Source organism: Rattus rattus, chromosome 12, assembly GCF_011064425.1.
Source record: "Rattus rattus isolate New Zealand chromosome 12, Rrattus_CSIRO_v1, whole genome shotgun sequence".
NCBI lineage: Eukaryota > Metazoa > Chordata > Mammalia > Rodentia > Muridae > Rattus > Rattus rattus.
Genome location: NC_046165.1, coordinates 50859752 through 50871201, shown reverse-complemented (window position 1 = coordinate 50871201; position 11450 = coordinate 50859752). Strand labels below are relative to the sequence as shown.

Below are 11450 nucleotides of genomic sequence, written 5' to 3'. Positions count from 1 at the left end.
TTCTAACAACCAAGAAGGTAACCCAATAAGTGCCCATCAGATAGGGGGTATGGTGAGCACATAAGGGTAGAATTGTTCAGACTTCGAGGGAGGGGTGCTGGCACCTATACCAGTGTGGATGAACCATGATGGCATTACACTAAATGAATGAGTGTGGTGTAGTGGCTCAGCATTTGGGAGGCTGTGATGAGAAGGTGAGATCCTTTTTAGCTTGGGACTAGCTTACACAACAAGATTCTGTCTGAAAGGAAGAAAGGAAAACAAAGCCAAATTCCCAAAAAACAAAAACAAACCAAGAAACCCCAAATTAGAACAGCCTATGTGACTCCACTCATACAAAATGAGTAGAATAGTAAGATAGAAACAGAAAGTACAGTGTGGTTTCCAGGGACGGGAAGTCGCTCTTTCATAAGTATACAGTTTACATTTTAGTAGATGAAAAGGTTTGGGATGTTATTTAACTGCAATTTGTTTTGTTCTGAGACGGGGTTTCTCTGTGTAGCCCTGGCTGCCCTGGAACTCACTCTGTGACCAGGCTGGCCTCTAACTCAGGAGATCTGCCCGCTTCTGCCTCCTGGAGTGTGGGATTAAAGGCATGTGTCACAACTGCCTCGCTTAACAGAAATTTAATGCCAGTGAATCCTATGCACACAATGGTTAAAATACCAAATTTTAGTAACCAGGCATAGCGGTACACCCCTTTAATCCCAGCACTCAAGAGGCAGGAAGATCTCTGAGTTCGAAGCCAGCATGATCTATAGGGCAAGAATATGTACTTTGCTACCGAAAAAAGGAGTAGGGAGGGAAGAAAGGATTTTACCTCCTGCCCCAAATTTACTACAACCTCATGAGAGACCAAACTTGATGGCTGAGATATTATTATTGAAATATAGACAAACTAGAAGTTAATAAGTATGCAATTCCCCCAGTTTCTTAAAAATTCTTTTGTTAGAAACCTTCCATTGATGCTGAGGAAACAGAAGACCCAGGAGACTGGGAACTGTATCTCTCATTCTGGGTCCAGTTGGAAGTGTCAGATTGGAACGCGCCACAAGCCCTCCTTTGCCCTGTAGATGGCGCTAGAACTGTAGTGCACCTCCAGGACCATAGGTGGCGCTCTAGCGGGACCACTCCGTCCCGACCTCTATTACTCTTCCTTCCGTCTACCGGTCCCGCCCCTCCTGCGGCTAGCTCGCACTGCGCATGCGACGGCTGGTGGTCAGTGGGACTATGGCGGCTTCTTCAAGTGGTGAGAAGGAAAAGGAGCGGATGGGAGGCGTTTCAGGAATGGCAGGCCTTGGCAGTACGCGAGAGCGGCTTCTGTCTGCGCTGGAAGATCTGGAGGTCTTGTCGAGGTAACCGCGGCCTGGGAGCCTGCTCCGGCCGGCTCGGCTGTGGGCGCTGACTGGTTAGGCGGGCTGGGGAGTCTCCGGCCAACGTGGTGGACGTGGGGTCAACTGCCTTCCGGGGCTTTGGGCGGCATTTCCCCTATCAAGGGGGATATCTCAGTCACAATGACCTGGGACCCCAAGACAGTCAAAACTTTGTAGTTGCCGGTAAGAGGACCAGATCCGAGCTCCTTCATTCATGGACACTGAACAGACATTTAAAGCACGCTCCCTCCCGGATACAAAGTGCTGGGATACTGTAGTCAAGGGGAGACTAGGTGCCAACACGAAGGAGCCCAGGGCAACGAAGGAGACGAATGTTTAAAACTGCTGTGGGCCAGATCTATAAGGGTTGAGCCGTAGCCTTCTGCAGTCCACGGATGGGATTTCTATTCTGGTGGCAGCAGGGCAAGCTTCCCTAAGAAATGGGCTGCATGTAAAATCACCAGGCTTGGTAGGCGTCTGGTAGGTAGTCCACCATCTGAAAAAGCCTGAAAATGTCATGCAGGACAAGGCGGGGTGACTGGTGTGTGGCCGAGATAGATTAAATTGGATGTCATACTCCACTTTGTCCTGATTGTCTCAAATCTATCAGTTAGAGCCTTAACAAGGGAAGGCAGCCCTGGCAATCTGTACCGTCTTACAAGAAAACATAATTTACACAATTGGCAGCTCTATTGGCCTGCAGACCCACAGTCCAGTCAGGAGATTGTCACTTAATCACAACTGAGTCTTTGGTGATCGTGTGCAGTAGCGGGTGAGTGCTGAAGTGTTTACAGTCACTCTGAGTGTCCAGCATGTTGAGAGGACCATGAAACCAACAATCAATTGGGGCAGGGAGCAATTAAACAGTTTCTTTTGTATTTACTTAACAAATTTTTAGTGTGCTATGAAGAGGTTTCACTAGATAGCCCAGGCTGGCCTGAGTCCTCCCAAATACCGAGTTCACCTTACCCTGATAGTTGTTTTTCTTTTAGGGAACTTATAGAAATGCTTGCAATTTCAAGAAATCAGAAGCTGTTACAGCTGGAAGAGGAAAATCAGGTAAATGGTTGCATTATTAATTATTATTGTTACTATTACTATTATCTTAAAATTATTAATGTTGGGCAGTGATGGTTCACACTTTTAATCCTAGCACTGCGTGGGAAGAGGCAGGCAGATCTCTGACTTCGTGGCCAATTTGGTCTACAGAGGGAGTTCTAGAATAGCAAGCTCAGATAAACCCTATCTCAAAGAAAAAATAAGAAGATAACTTAATGTTTGAAAGTTTATGTTTATTTTGTGTGAATCTTTAAATTGATACTTTTTTAAAAAGCATTACTTTATTTTATTTTTGGATTTTTTTCTGAGAGTGCCTCTGTAGACCAGACTTGTCTCAAACTCATGGCCATTGGCCTGCTTCTGCACCCCCAACCCACAACCCTCCCCTGCACCCCCTCGATTGCTGGGATTAAAGGCCTGTGTCACTGTGCAGGGCACATTGATACTTTTCTTTATGGCACTTACGTAACAGTGTGCCTAAGAAGTTCCTAGCCATACATTGTGGCCCACACCTTAAGTCCCAGCACTGGAGTGTCCCAGGTAGGCAAATCTCTGTGACTTGAGGTTCTTCATGGTTTAGATACGACTTTATTCCTTTACTTCTGAGTTAACCAATAAAACCTTATAAAATAGAGACAAACAGTATGCTGGAAGGAAGTTGTTACTACAAACACCTGTATGTTGCTGCTTCATCCCAGTGAAACTTGAAATGAATGGAAGTCAATGGACATCACTCTTAGAAGCTATCTATACTGTTCATTCATTCTAATTTTCTCCAGTAGATAGATGCATTTTATTTTCTTTTTCTGATTCAGAAACTTCTTTTTCCTTTCTCTACCTATCCTTTCCTTTTGAGTGTGTGAGTGTGTGTGTGGCAGGGGTAGTTTTCAAGACAAGGCTTCTTCATGTATGTAGCCTTAGCTATCCTGAAACTTACTTTGGTCACCACAGGGTCATAAGAGTGTGTGAACTGGCCCTGCTCCTTGGTGGCTACAGCACTTGGGAGAATGGGCCCTGTACCTCATCAGGACAGCACAGTAGTGCTGTACCTGGTTGAGGGGACATGGGTGAGCCAGCCCTGAGCTGGCCCTGCCACTCATCTGCCATGATGTGTTCTGGGTGTGGGGTGTTGTCGTCATCATCCATCCCCACCCCCTTAACACCTACAGTAATTGAGAGGCTGGCCCTGCCCTTGCTGGCTGGAGCACTTGGGAGAGTGGGCCCTGCCACTTGTTTATTCTGAGATGGTGTGGATGCAGGGGGTGATCCCCTCTTTATATCCTGCCCCCCCCATCTCTGTGCCACCATCTGTGGTAGTCCAGAGTCGGCCCCAAGGGCATGAATACAGGAGACCTAGCCTTGCCCACTCACTAGCTGTAGACTCAGGAGAGTGGGCCTGCATCACCTGGGCTGGTGGAAGGTATGAGTAAGCCAGCCCTGAGGCGGTGAGAGCAGGAGAGCTGGCCCCAAGGGTGTGACATGCAGGAGAGCTGACCTTGCTCCTGCCTCTGGTGGCACTGGGTGGCCTAGCTGGAGCTAGCTGGAGACCTCCCTGATGGTGCGGATGCAGCAGAGCTGCAGGCTGACAGCTGCCACCCAGGCCCACACCCAGCGCTCTGAGTCGTTCCTCCCCAAATCTATATCATCTGCAAGAGTTGGGACACATGAAAGGGCCAGGCCTGCTGGTCCAAAGCTGCAGGATCTCCATGACAAGGCAGTAACAGCAGGATAACCAGGAGGAGTCCCAGGGAGGATCCAATATTGATGGTGTCACGGAAGCCAGAGGTCTCAAACCAGACCAGTGACCCATTGCGTGAGCATTTGCAAGTGAAGATGTGGACAGAGGGACACACTGTGTGACTCACTGTGACACTGCAGCTTCCATGATGAGTTGTTTTCTATGCTTTGCTTTTGTTGTTTGTTGTGTTTTAAATTTTTCAGTTGGAGATTGCAAGGGCAAAGGCAGTTATTGAGGGGACAGGGAGATGAGCAGGACTGGGGTGAATGATGTGAAACTCACAGAGGATCAATAAAAGGTTTTTTTTAAAAAATATTGATGTGCAAGTATGAAGAGGCTCGAGAAACGGTGCTGAGATTCTCACTGTAACTCCCTTCGCCCACACTGTGGAGTTTCCGTTGTTCACCGAGGATGTTTGTTTAGTAAGGATGTGTTAAAATACAGCAGTCTCTTTGAAAGACTCTCAGTTCTCTGTTGTGCTGTGCCTGGTCCTAAGTTCAGTGAAACAAGCTTCACGTGTATTCTTCCAGTGTTAATTCTCACTCCTGCACCCTTTGGAAACCTCCATTCTGAAGGACGAATAGAAAGAGTCCATATAAATTGCCTCCTCTCCTTAAAATTTCACTGTCTTTATGTTCACAGTAATGTGTGATTATTAAAACCTGTGAAAAATAAAAAGTGGGTTTAAATTAAGGGAGGGAGGTGTACACCATCACCATCACCGCCTGGCTCTTTTTCTTTTCTTTTTTTTTTTTTAAGATGGATTTTTATGTAGCCCAGGTTTGCCTTGAACTTACTGATTCTCCTGCCTTTGCCTCAGTGCTAGGGTAACAGAAGTGGTCACCACGCCTGGCCTGATGAGCTCTTTTGTGTTATAACATGCATTATGTCAAGAGTCTTCAGAGCAGGCTGGCGTATAACAACACCACATAATAAATGTTGTTGGTGAATCTTTCTTTCTAGAGGAGGATGGCTCATGAGGTAGTGATTTTCCTGTGCTTGTACTGCTAGCAAATGAAGGGCTACAACCTGAACACCAGGCTTCTGTTGCATATCAACCCTTGTGGCCTTTTGCCACATCTGCATACCATCTCTTCGCTTTACTGGTTTTTAGCCTCCTCTCTTTCTCTGCCTTCTAAGTAATCCTGGGTGTGATACAGCTTCTAGTGTATTAGTGCACTTGCATTTCAAGGTTTTTAAAGTTCTTAATGCCAACTGAAGTCGCCTCAAAGCAGTAGATTTTGGAGGAGGTTTTTTTCCATTATTCCATTGTATGTTTATGGAGAAATTTAAAAATTTTATCCTTGGAAGATGAATAAACCTCGAATTTGGCATGGTACTACTACTGAAAGATGTGTTCTTCGTGGAAGAGGAGCAGGAGTGGCCATTCTTGATAGTAAGACTGTTTCCCATAATTACAGGTGGAATGCCGATTAAGATTTTTTCAAGGTGTTAAAATGTACAAACTTAGCCGATTCAAGTATAGATTCTTTGTGTCGCAGTGCTAACCGTGATGATCCTGCCGTCTGATGGGATAACTGTTGCTCCACAGGTCTTGGAGTTGCTAATTCACCGAGATGGGGACTTTCAAGAACTAATGAAATTAGCACTTAATCAGGGAAAAGTCCACCATGAAATGCAAGCTCTAGAGAAAGAAGTAGAGAAGAGAGACAGTGATATTCAGCAGCTGCAGAAACAGCTGAAGGAGGCAGAGCAAATCCTGGTAAGTTGACGGCTGGTCCTGAGAGAAGGAGGCCACTTCATTCTCTTCTGAGAAAAGGGCTGTTGTCATAGGTTGAAGGGGGTAGTGTGTATCAATGTTTTGCCTGAATGTACTCATGTGTATAACATGTATGCCTGCTGCCTGTCGAGGCCAGAAGAGGGCATCAGATCCCCTGGAACTGGAGTTACAGATGTATTTGTGAGCCACCATGTGATTGCTGGGAATCAAATCTGGAAAAACAGACAAAGCTCTTAACCACTGAACTACCTTTCTAACCCTCTACCCCTTTTAGTTGGCCTGATAGGGCTTTACTGTATAGCCAACTGTGACCTCAAACTTGGTGGCTATCCTCCTGCCTCAGCTTCCTTAGTGCTGGGATAGCAGACAAGTTTCAAAGAGACATCCTAGCCATGGTTCAGTGACCTCCTCCCTCCACCACCACCCCCTCTTTATTTTCAGATAGCCTGTATTACTTTTGAGCTATATATTTTATTTAAATGTTTTAAATTATAAAAATAGGGAGTTGTATTTTGGCCTAATTAAGGTTTGATATAAGTAATCAAAATGTCTATGAAGTATTTTTGGTCAATAAACATGTACTCGTTTCACAAAGTTTTTAAAATTTCATTAATATGTTTGCTTTTCCATCTTAAGTTGGGGAGTTGTCAAACAAGGCTCTATATTAGGTGTTTCTTTGTTCTCTATATTTAAAAGTTTCCCATTTATAAACTATTTTATGTGCATGTGTTTTGCCCATAAGAAGGAACTGTCACAGGTGAATGCTTTGGGGATTTTGTTCTGATTTTTAAGTAAATGCTTTTAAACATTATTTTTTTCCTAGTGAAAGTAATATTTACTTACCAGAAAATATAGAAAAGTAGAAAAAGGAAAATTTGCCTTTGTCTCATGGCTGGAACAGTGACCCAATCCACATTTGGTCTTGTTGTTGTTGCCTGTCTAGGCAGGAATGGTGTGTTTTCATTCCAAGGACACTTTCTACTTGCAGTCCCTCATCTCTCCTACCCTATTCCCACGGAAACCTTCCATCCCCAGTGTTCCCTCCCCACACTTTCATGTATTTCTAATTATTAACCGGAGACTGAGTTATGAATACATCTCTTTCATTAAGTATAATTGATAATTAGTGTGATATAAATGATATTAAGTGGGGCTTCAGGTGACCGATAAATTTCAGGGATTTCCAAGTCTTGTATAATGTTTCTGTAGGTAACTTTGTGTATCTAAACACTATGCTTGATATAGTTAAGAATAATTTGTATTTTAAATTTGTTCAAATTAGGCAACAGCTGTTTACCAGGCAAAGGAGAAACTCAAGTCAATAGAGAAAGCAAGAAAAGGTTGGTACCATGGGAAGGCTGCCTGACTGAGATACAAGCCTGTGTCTTAGGATGCTCATGAGGACTGGGGAGATGTGCAGTGGGTAAAAAGCTTGTTCATGTGATCTCTAGAACCACATAGAGCTATGTATGTGCCCACCCTCACATGCTTTCACATACACATGCACACATTCTCACATGCATGTACATGAAAATAAAACATGAGTTGATAAAACTACTACGGTCAGGCTGTTGAAAGGGTGCCCAGGAGTTATCCACTGTAGCGTGTACTGTGTTCGTGTAGTTGACATCCTGAAGAGGGTAGCCGTACCTCACAACCCTCCTGTGGTTCAGTATAGAATAATAGAAGGGATTCGTGCTTTTCATTCACATGTGTAGTGTCGACAGTGGTTTACAGACTGGAAAGACAGAGGAGCAGGAGTGAGCTTGGATCTTGTAGGCAGAGATAATGACAGAATCCACACAACTACCTGAAAAGGGAACACTGGAGTCAGCATCAGCTGTACACGTGCCTGCCACTCTGCCCTTTAAAGGCCTTACACTTCCTAGTCAGGAGACCGAGAGTGAAGTCACTGCTGTCACTTTAATGCTCTGTGGATTTGGGTTACAGTTAACCATTTCTCCATCTGACTTGTTCTGCTTGCCGGTATGGAATCTGTTTCTCATTGTTACACCCAAAAAAACAGCTAATATTCTCAGAGAGACGGGTGGGCTTCTGTAGCAGAGGCAAGCCTCTAGGAGAGGTGGCTGAGTCCATCAATCAGGACTGGGTAGGAATCCATAGTGCTTTTTCAAACAGGTCTAGAGTTCATAGAGTACAAAGCTCTTCCCATTCCTCAGAGGTAACTGCTGTTTCTGTTTGGTGCACAGTTCATGTAGAGCCTCTTCATTGGTGGTCACAGAGGATGTGGACTGTTTGGTTAGCTGCTTGGATGTTGCTGGAATGAAAAGCTCTCCCCTCGGTGTACTGTTCCTCACTGTGACATTCAGAAGAGCTCTGCATTTGCTGTCGGCCAGTAATGGAGATTACTGAGCATTATCATGCTGGCCTTAGATTTATGGTAGCTGACTTCGCCAAATGGGTGCCTTGATTCTTTAGTTAAACATATATTTGTAACAGTTTTGGTGTATATAGATGGCTGAGATGATCCTGATAGTTTGAACTTAAGTATGGTGTGTGACTGTGACGTGTGCTCTTCTAAGCTTGTGTTTAATGGTCTGTCCTGTTCTGTTTTCTCAACTCAGGCGCTATCTCCTCTGAAGAAATCATTAAGTACGCACACAGGATCAGTGCCAGCAATGCTGTATGTGCTCCACTGACTTGGGTTCCAGGTAACAGTGCTTCTTCCGTCAGATGAATGCAGGTTAAAGTCCTGAGGTGCATCTGTAGCATTCTAAGTGCCTGTGTAGAACACAGAAGGATACTGTATCTAATTCCTGTTACATTGTTTTTACCAAGCAATGATGGGAAGTGGTTTTTCCATTTTACTTTTAGTGGTAATAGGTTAATCTGGGACACTTTCAAAGCAATAGGTTCATATACTTGTAACACCTAGGCTGGCCAGAAGCGAGTTCTTCAGTGCCATTATATTCCTGCAAAGCCTCAGCCTGAGAGGCAGTCACAGAACAAACACCCAGCGCAGTTCACCAGCCGGGAAGAGCGGGAGCATTAGGGACAGCAAAGACAATACAGTGCAGTCACAGCACTGCAGATCAAGTAGGAGATGGGAAACCAGAGCTGGCGCAGCGGCCTCCGTGGAGGATGGAGAGAGCCAGCTCGGCTCTGCTCACTCCTGACCAGTGTTTGTTGTTGCTGAACACAATGACGGTGGCTGCAGTCTGAGGATGGGTAATTCCTGGTGAGAAATATTACCAAATTTGGGTGTGGGTGCCATCCCAAACTGCTATTCAATGTCCCTCTTTGATGGGAATGACAATAGGTTCTTGTGATAAAACTAGAGAGGTGTAGAAACTAGTCAGTGTGTGTTTCTTTGTGACAGGTTTGTGTCTCCTAGTCTGGTTCTATCTTATGTATTTGAAGGTGACCTTGAGCTGTCCCACCTCCACCTTGAGTTGCCTCTGTGCAGTCCTGTTTCTACTTCCAAATACTGGGCTATGGGTGTGATTATAGGCGATGTGCCCACCACCCCTACTTTTTTCACCACCCCCATGTTTTTTACAAAACATAGAATGTATATTCATGGGAGGATTCAGAGAAGAAACAAAAATGTGTGCATTTTGAAAATTAATATTGGGAGCTGGAGAGATGGCTCAGTGGTAAAGAGCACTAGCTGCTCTTGCAGAGGACCTGGGTTCAATCCCAAGTTCACACATGGCAGTTCACTTGTCTGTAACTCCAGTTCCCCCGGACTTCTGACACCCTCACACAGACATGCATGAGGCAAAACACCAATGCACATAAAAGAAAATAAATGATTTTAAAAAATTAATATAATATAGTCTCTTTCTCCCCCAACCCCCTTCCTTTTATTCATTGAGAGACAGTTTGTCTGTGTAGCCCTGGCTGTCCTGGAACTCACGTTGTAGACCAGGTCAAGTCAGAGTCCTGCCTCGCTCTGCCTCCTGACACCTGGGACTAAAGGTGTGTGCCGCCGTGCCCAGCTTGAGAATTGTAATGGTAACCTCAGGCAAGGGGTGGTAGCACATAGTGAAGAGGCCGGGGCAGGCCTGCAGCTTTGAGGCTAGCATGACTACCTGCTGAGACCTGTCTCACAAGCGCTCCAGTCCTTTAGTGTGAACAAGGACACCTAATTCTTCAAGAACATATACATGATTTTAAACCTGAGTTAAAAGCTGTCTTTATTGTTTTAGGAGACCCTCGACGGCCATACCCAACTGATTTAGAGATGAGAAGTGGATTGCTGGGTCAGATGAACAATCCTTCTACCAGTGGTGTGAATGGTCACCTCCCAGGAGATGCCCTTGCAGCAGGTAGACTGCCAGGTAATGCTAACTGGATAGGTGTTTTCAAGCGACCAGGGTTATTCAGAGGTGGCCGTGAGGTAGTGTCTAGCATTGGGCACTAATATCTGTTACATAGATTCCCTACCAGTTTATTGTTCTGTGCTTCATCCAAAGACCCAGCAGTGGTGCATAGGACACTGACCTAAGCCGCTCTGTCCCTCACATGCATCTATCTCCTATCTCCCTCCCCAGGCCTGGCCCCCCTTATCGTGACCACTCTGAAGAGCATTTTTGCAGTTGTGAGGCATGCTCACAAATAGAATAAGCTCATTTTGTAGGTGCCATATTTAATGTTCTCCTTAGAATCTTTCTAAGGAGAGGACATGTGCTTTCTGAAGCTATCACTTCTGTGTTAACATGTGGGTTTGGGAATCTGCTCATTTGTGTTTAGCATTGCGAATCCCTTTTGTTAGATCGTTGGTACTGCAAGGTAAATGGGTAGGTAGATAGGATTAAGATTCTTGCATAGAGGGCAGGGATCGAGTAGATGGATCACAAGTAGAACTAATCCCTGTGCTTCTTCTCCTCAGATGTCCTTGCTCCACAGTACCCATGGCAGTCAAATGACTTGTCTGTGAACATGCTGCCACCAAATCACAGCACTGACTTTCTGTTGGAGCCTCCCGGGCACAACAAAGAAAACGAAGATGACGTTGAGGTTATGTCAACAGATTCCTCAAGCAGCAGCAGTGACTCTGACTGAGAAAGGGGTGGCGTGCACACTCCACTGCCACAGAGTTCTGTCAAGTGGGAAATGGAAAGCACAGACCTCTAAGGAACCCAGGAAAGTCAGTGGGCTTTCTTCCTGTAGCCAGAACCGCTGGTTCTCATCTGTTACACACGTGTTTGAGGATTCGTCACAATTGCTGTTGTGCTTGGTTTGTACCTAGCAGCTATGGGATGAGACTGAAGGAGAACTGCACAACTCATGGAGAGTACTTAGCAAGGGCACTGAGCCAGGCCTGGTGGCTCCTACCTTAGTCCCAGCGCCTGGGAGGCTGAGGGATTGCTGGGAGTGTCGGGCCGCCTTGAGCTACGAAATAAACTGAGCCATCAGGGTAGCAGAACAAGAACAGAGGCATGGAACTCTGTGATATTTCAAAAAGTGCTCACTTGAAAGTGAAGTTGCCTGCTGTTACAGTGACAACTGTCAATATTTATATGTGGTAAATACTGTAATTTGTGTAAATAAACTTGGTTTTGTTTGTATTTAA

General features: G+C 45.2%; 1 protein-coding gene across 1 annotated transcript; it reads left to right on the top strand.

Annotated features, from left to right (window-relative positions):
• The first annotated feature begins 1166 nt into the window (after positions 1-1166).
• Med4 (mediator complex subunit 4) lies at positions 1167-11450 on the top strand. Its single transcript, XM_032918033.1, has 7 exons — positions 1167-1355; positions 2366-2432; positions 5723-5893; positions 7194-7251; positions 8497-8583; positions 10084-10215; positions 10767-11450. Exons 1-7 carry the CDS (start codon positions 1204-1206, stop codon positions 10937-10939), a joined length of 840 nt encoding a protein of 279 aa, XP_032773924.1. The 5' UTR covers positions 1167-1203; the 3' UTR covers positions 10940-11450.